Source organism: Pseudoliparis swirei, chromosome 6, assembly GCF_029220125.1.
Source record: "Pseudoliparis swirei isolate HS2019 ecotype Mariana Trench chromosome 6, NWPU_hadal_v1, whole genome shotgun sequence".
NCBI classification, from domain to species: domain Eukaryota; kingdom Metazoa; phylum Chordata; class Actinopteri; order Perciformes; family Liparidae; genus Pseudoliparis; species Pseudoliparis swirei.
In genome coordinates this window covers 16,265,706-16,273,531 of record NC_079393.1, presented here as the reverse complement: position 1 = coordinate 16,273,531, position 7,826 = coordinate 16,265,706, and the positions used below count along the sequence as shown (strand labels likewise).

Sequence of the window (7,826 nt, the reverse complement as noted above, 5' to 3'; positions counted from 1 at the left end):
TCGTATTACTATCATTATGATGCCATGGCTCTAGACACTATACAGTTAGACAGAGACGCAGGATAACCAGGCGTTGCGTCACCTTAAAATTAACATTTTTATTCAGAGAATTGCAGGGGAAGAGTGCAATACAGTACAGTTCAAATAATAGGCAAGAACATACTCGAGTGCAACAGAGTTATATTATTATTCGTCTTCTATCCATTTCTGGTCCACAAACTTTGAGCTTTAAGTCCAACTTTTTTTTTTTACAGTGTGTTCACTAAACAGCGCATTGTCACCCAAAGCAGTTTCATCGTGATGATGAAGATGAAAGTTCCTGTTTACCCAAACACATGACACGATTAATGAGTCTTTTCAATATTTCCCTATTTTTCTTCATCTTTTCATTGTGCAGTTCCGTTGCCCTGCGCGCTTGTTCGTTGATCTGTAGATCCGCTCGGGTATCCCAGAAGTTTTCAAAAGCACCGGTGCTTGTAAGTGCCGAGCCGTACTTTGGTGTCTCGTTGCTGCCTTGGTTAGACAACTCAAGTTTGCAAAGCCAGTGTGGCTCCAAACACCAAATCGATCACTTGCAAATAATAGGCATTCCCAGCAGTCCGGTGTGCAGAGCTTCTCGGAGCCTGAGCCATTGGTAGCGCTCGTAGTTGGAACTTTGAAAGTGGCGAACGAACCTCTCCCCCGCCTGTGACGGGCTTTGTAGTGTCGGCGTCGGTCTTAAAGTTCGTCTTGAGAATGGCGTTATAATTATATCCTCGACCAAATCGATATCTTCTCCTCCTTCCGCCATTGTGGGTTGAAAAGCTTATAGTACGCGAATTAATTCGTTTATCAAATTCAGTTTCCTAGTTGAGGTTCTGCATATACCTGCCCATAGGACCCGCCTCTCAATATTGGTAATCCAATCAAAAGACGTGCAGCACGACGCCTGCTAGCTGGCTCCTGGTTGACACAAAATGTTCATTCCCATTCACACCAGCGCCCGCAATGTTGATTCTGAAGGCCTAAGGGCAGATTTTAGCCCCCTGGCAACACACGATGGCTGAATATGATTGGATAAAAGATCTAACATAAAGACCAGCCCTCCAAATCTCAACCTGGGGCTGGAAGCAGTGCAACCAAGAGGAAAGCTATGAAATGAAGAGTATAACTCTTACTCTGGGGAATAATAAAATACATATTTGTGGGAACATTTATTGAAAAAAAAATTTTATATTCTGATGTTTAGGCCAGCAGAGAAGGCCTTGCTGGCCCTGACAGCCCACCACTGCATGAATGATCAGGCAAGTTTTTATATTTCAAGGATATATTTGTTTTTATATACAAATGGATGATATTCCCAATAAACATTATCTTCACAATGTCAAATGTTCACACGTTCACTTTTACCGTTACTTTATTTTACATCATCTTATGTCACTGCCTTTGAAAGTAGGTCTTTTAAAGTGTATTGTTTGCTGAATTTGGATCCTTCTGGGTGAACTTGTAACCATACCCACTGTATACCAGTAAATCAGGTACTCCATACATCCAGAAAACTCGAAAAATTACTTTTATTAAAGGGACAGGTAAAAAAAGTACATGATTTATAAAAAATACAAAACCGCTTTGTCTAACTTGTAAGCTAAGTAAATGCATAGCAACAGTACATGCAAGTCTAGAGTTGGGTATCCTCCAATTCTGTGACATTTTAAGCTACCGGCTAAAAAGGAGAAAAAGTACAGTTTGGTTGCAATCTATCATTCGTTTAAGTCTACATGATACATAACCAAAGTAATGGTACAGAATAAGTTAGGTTGCACGCAACTCAACTGATGAGTAAATAAATACTTAACATTTCACAGACAACTGGTAATTCAACGCAATGTTGAACAAAACCTGCGTGAGAATTACATTCAATTTCTTAAGTACAAAACCATTCTACATATAAGCTAAAGATGAAAAGAATTCGAAATATTACACTTGTAAGCAGGGATGCAGTGATACAAATAAATATGAAATAAATAAATAATGACACCCATATAAGAGCCATGTGGCTCACCCAGCCCCTATAGACATAAGTCACCCTTTGCTCCCGACTACAAAAACACATGTATGAAAATTCACATTAGTGTTCTATTTAGAAATACCTTAAACATACATACAAATGACCTTGGATAAGCACAAGTGTGCATGGAAAACCTGCATTGGTTTGACATTGGGTGAATTTTAATGTGCTTTGGCTTTTGTTTGATAAATAAAGTAATATTAGGCTATATACAACTCATTTGTGGTATATAAGAGGCAATGGCATAGAATTTCAACTTGTCTCAAGTCTTTTACCTATACTGACCCAGAAGTGTCAGAAATCACTGATAATGATATAGCTGAATGACTATAGACCGTTTTTTATGTTTTGCTGTTGTATTAAGTGGTTTGGAAAGAAACTTTAATTTTTCTTTTTTATTACATATAAAAATAAATTAAAACTTCAGCGAAATGGATTTCAAAAAATGCAAGTAAGATTTACAGTTATTTATAAGGCCATGCAATTTTAGTAGACTCATGCATCAGATCATTAGGTCTTTGGATGAGTGGGCTTGCCATTCATGCAAAATGCACTACGTGTTGCTGAGGCCACAATAAATATACTGTCCCTTGGGTTCCTTAATACCGATCCAGATGTAACACTAGCATTGTCTGTAACACATTATTAAGGCTGGTGTAGTTGCTGTTGAAGCTGTGAATAGGCCTTGTTTAAACGGGACCCACTCGCATAGTTGCACACAGAGACAGTCTACAAACACAAACTCTTTGATAGGAAAGGATGTTAATGTTAAAAGACACAAACACACAGGGGCTACTGTACATGGCTGTGCTCTGTCGATGCCAACGTGTCATTCATTCCAAAACGAGATATCCACCATTTCAAAAGAAGAGATATTTACTCTTGACAAAGAAAACAAAAGTAATGCCATTAGATTTGTCATCTTAACATATACGCTCATAAAAAAGGAACATTGAGAATTGGTTCAGCTGTATGTTTCAAATGTCGAGCAATGAATTTCAAGTGGCACCTTTTCTGTGAGGAAGTGGATCTACTTTTTGGAATAAAATCTTTTAAACTAACTAGAGCTCCAGCATTTCATCTAAAGTAAATCAAAAACACCAAGGAGTATGGTCGATCATCAGGATGGTTCGAATATAAAATACAAAATAAAAGACAAAGTGGAAAAAACAACAGTTCATAAATTACCATTTTAACAAAATAAACAAACCTCCATGTTATCATGGAGAAGAACAAAAGGAGTTCCAGCTGCTTTATGATTGAACGCTATCTGAGGCATCTTCTTGCCGTAAGTGCTTGAGAAAAACAAAACAGCACCCCAAGATTTCTTCAGAGCAATCTCGGCCTGGTTTTGGCTTTAACATCCACCCTCCACCACTGCCCCGCTCCTGGTTGGAGGCGTTGTTATGGTAACACAAAGCTGTGCAGGAACGACATTTTCGTCACACCTTGGTGTCTCCTTCACTTCCTCTTCCGTCTGGGATTTATGCTCGCTGACATCCACGGCCACCTTGCCCTCCTCTATCTCCACCTCTTCTTCCTCATCATCTTCTTCCTCTTCCTCTTCTTCCTCCTCCTCCACCTCTTCCACCTCCACCTCTTGTTGTTGTTGTTGTTGCTGCTGCCGTTGCTTGTTGCGGCAGCATGGTTTGAACAAATGGGGGTCGATGAGCACCTCTCCAAAGCGTCCCTTGTAGATTATTCCACAACACACCTTTTGCCTAGACAAAACAAAACATGTTGCATCTATTAAAGCCACAAAGCAACGCAAAATTAATTAAAGGGCCCTTTCCAGTGATGTACATGCTTTAGGTAATCTATAGCGCTGTATTAGAACGCAATGATAGTGTAACTGACAAATAGCTCACGTTTGTGTGAATTTTGTCTTGTGCACACTTGGTAAACAGGAACATAGGTCAATGAAGTTAGTGAAAAGAATATGGTAGCAGAACTCTGTCAGGCATTAAAACTGCAGAGTAAGGCAATGTAAATAAAGTTTTTACGGCCAAAGCATGCAAAAAACAACAACTAGTGTACTGTTTTTAAAAGGGCTTTATGTAATTACATGCTATAATAAGTCTTTCAAAATCCTAAATAATGAGTCAGTGTTAGTGCTTCACTGTCTGGCTTACCTCTTCCAGTAAGTGAGGTCCAGAAAAGAGAAAACCGGGGAGCGGCTGGATCCTGGGCTGATCTCAGTGTCCGAGCTGTCATCTGACAGGTTGCTGTAGCTAGGTGACTGAGCCGGAGAGGTACTGGAGGTGGTGCTGTGGGCATCTGAATCTGATGGGAATTACAAAAAGTGAACAATGGAGGGCGATTAAATAGGTTTGTGAAAGCCAAAAATGCTAAACTTACTGTTTCTTTTCAGCTCTTTCTGCAGCCTGCTGATCTGGCTCGGCCGGGCTTTCTTGGATATCGACTTTATCTTCTTAGGCCTGGAAGTTATCTTCAGGCTGGGACCTCCTCTGGCATCAACAACCTATATGGAGTGCAAGAGAAGAGTCTGCATAATTCAGGTATTTTATCATAACCAAGCACTATCCCCACCACATCGCGCCTGCAATTCCAACTTACATGGTTCCAGTTCTTCTTGGTTCCCACAGGTAACTTCTTCCATCGCTTCACCAGGAGCACACAGGCATTACAGATTTCTCCAGATCGCGTTTCACTCAGTCTGCGAGACAATTTGTGAAGAAATTACCAGAGAGGAATGTTTCAAATCAATAAGGTATGTATACCCTACACATGAAGGGATATTCCTCCGAACCTCACGTGTTCTTACCCAAAGCAGCTCCTGAAGTCTTTCTCGTAGCGCTGACTGTCCGTGAAACGAGAGCTTGACGACTTTGCACGGCAGATGCAGCAGCCGTCCAAACTCCTGTACATTTTTGGCTTATGAAAGCCAAACATCTGCGTACAAAGAATATTGAAATATTAACATTTAGGCTCTCACTGCAGTAATTCTCTGCAGCTACATCTCTGGTTCAGAGAGGTGATATTTTATTTCAGTTTAGCCTCAATGTGAATTAATAAAAAACATATTATAATCGAAGAGAACTAAATCAGGAAAGCGATTTTGTTAAAGCATCCCATGCTTTGACCCACATGGGGGGGAAGTAGGTCAACAGTCAGACAGCGTGTCAGACAGATCATGTCACCATGCACGGATGCACGATTCATTTTTTAAACTTAAAAAATAAGCACGCACATAACGAGAGTCTGATTCTCCCAAATGCAGAAGATCAGTTATGTGCTATATTATTTATATGCACATGTTCTACCAAATATAAGCGTGAATTACCAGAGAAATGCAAAAGTATAAATGTGTCCGCGGGATATGACGCGTAATACAATAATCGACCAATGTGCAGAGGAATTCTGATTTATGTTGCTAGGCAAAATGTAATCTTCACAGCACATGTAGACCTGAACTGCGGCAAAACTGCGAGCCGCGCCCCCCAGACTGGGTTTTTTTTCCTCCTGCCATCAGTCCTCGGGGTCCTCTGAACAGTGCGGTGCCTCGGAGAGCCGACAGAGAGCAGGGGAAACTAAAGAGCTCTCACTCTGCTGGTTATATCGGAGTCTTTGGCTATGGGGGGTTGGGGAGGGGGCAACTGTCTCTTGTTTACTGATGATATCAGTATGTCAATCAGCAGTGAGAAATCTAACAATGTAAAGCTCGAATGATTTTTAACTGTGAACAATTCATTTTATCTATACTATTGCAATCTGTGAAATAAATACTTGCATTTTAGCCTGCAATGTCTGATTAAAATGTATAAACTATCATGGAAATAAATCTAAGTATGCTTTACTGTAGAAAGTTTATTTGCAGGAACTTGCAAATAAAGCCACAAGTCTATTTAATCGGTATGTTACATGTGAACCCTGCTAAAACCAGCAGCAATTAATAAAACAGACATATAATTAAATAGGTATAATATTTAAGATATAATCAATATTTAAACAAACATATTTTAAGTGGAGCAGGGTATTACAATTACAAAACAAAGCAATATATACCCTAACTTTAATGAATTGATATATATTGTATAGAACACCTGGTAAACACGGCGCCTGTATACTGGGGTACATTACAAGTCCGACCGTATATTACCTTCGAGTTGCTCATCTGTAAACTACAGACGATCTCTGCAGCAGAATACAGTACGTGACGCAACTCAACATGGCAACAGACTTCAAAAGGCGGAGGCAGAGTGGAGAAGGGGGTGTGATGCGATTTTCCGCGAAAGCTGTAATATTAAAAGTAAACTGGGGAAATCCTCCTTAAAACATTGAGAACTTGCGTGAACGGCATCTGCACTTTTTAAATTATAAGAAGGTGCCGATAAATCCTCATGTTTTTATCGAGTTAAAAGTGCAAGTCGCCAATTTCACCGCCCACTCCAGCGAGGAAGCATGGCATGCCACACGGCCTGCTTCATGCGCACCCATTTTATGATGACCGTCTCCTGCTCGACGATGCCAGACTTTCCTTCCCAACACTAACTTAGTATCGTGAGATAAACTCGGCTGAACACATTTCGGAAGCAAAACAAATTGTTTTTAATTGCAAAGTAACGCCGTTCTCGGCCGATGTGTAATTTGATCTTTACTCTTTGTTATTCCACAGCCGCGTCACTGCAACAGTCCATCTTCAACTACATGTGCACGAAGTTCAGAGCGACGGGTCTCAGAAAGTCCGTGTTTTTTGCCGTCGTCTTACACTAAATGGCATTTATTTTACCGAGCTGGAGTTTCACAACGCGTTGGGGGATAGTTTATCCTTCGCTGTGGCGGTTTTGTTGACAGCAGCGCCCGCGTGCTGAGACGCAGCTCTGGTCCGGGTGGGCGTGAGAGGTCCAACTCTTAACGTGTAGCACACCGCAGCCACCATGCGACTGGGCATGCTTTTTACTAGACTAACGGATATATTCCCGACCGTACCGCTCACAATGACCGACTTTAGGCACATTGCGGAGGCGAACAAGGGAGTGTTTTCCTCCGAGAGCCGACAACATTAACAACAGCCGTCCCTTGCTAGTCATGTGGAGCCTCTGCACACACTATTAAAACACATTATCGCGCTCATGCTGCCTTCCTCCCACTTTGCCCGGTAACTTTGCCCGTTTATAAGGTGAGCTGCACATCAAGTTGACCAACTAGTCGGGTTTGCAGCAGGCCCCAAAAAGAGCAATTGTTCTGACACAACTCGAAGCTTGTTTTAAAGGACACATCTGAACAGACAACTACGACCGTAAACCCCCTGAAAGCGCCAAACACGCAAAACAAGCATAAAGTGTCTGCGTTCATTACCTTGCTGCAAGCTGCGTGAAGCGGATTCAAAGCAATAGTCCTTAAAGCACGTCCTCGCGATGTGACTGTTATGAAAATCAACCCGCATCAGTAACCCGCTCCCTTGTTGATGTCTGCGCTTGTGGACGGGACTGGTGAGTTGTGGACCGTAGTGCGCATGCGCCCTATCCACACCTCCATTTCAGAAGAGGGTAGAAGGCTTTTTTCGTTTTCTTCAATCAAATCATTTACATAAACGACGTGTGACGTGGCCGTGCGTCTGCGTTCAGCTGGCCTTATAAGGATGGGAACATTGCGCGGGAACGGGGGGCTCGGCCCCGGTTGCTATGGCAGACTGGAGAGTGTAAGCACAGGGGGCGGGGCCTGTCGCTTTACTACGGAGCGGCAGATGGCCCGCCTGGAGGCAGACGCTTTTTAGGGGGCTCGGCGTCTAGCGGGGAGGTGGGCTTTGTTGATTTGA

The 7,826-nt window shown here is 42.0% G+C and overlaps 1 protein-coding gene across 1 annotated transcript; it reads right to left on the bottom strand.

Annotated features, from left to right (window-relative positions):
• Nucleotides 1–1,534: 1,534 nt before the first annotated feature.
• On the bottom strand, nucleotides 1,535–7,551 carry sinhcaf (SIN3-HDAC complex associated factor). Its single transcript, XM_056416582.1, has 6 exons — nucleotides 7,367–7,551; nucleotides 4,833–4,960; nucleotides 4,625–4,724; nucleotides 4,406–4,529; nucleotides 4,180–4,330; nucleotides 1,535–3,768 (listed from the first exon to the last, which is right to left on the bottom strand). Exons 2-6 carry the CDS (start codon nucleotides 4,958–4,960, stop codon nucleotides 3,405–3,407), a joined length of 867 nt encoding a protein of 288 aa, XP_056272557.1. The 5' UTR covers nucleotides 7,367–7,551; the 3' UTR covers nucleotides 1,535–3,404.
• Nucleotides 7,552–7,826: the final 275 nt, after the last annotated feature.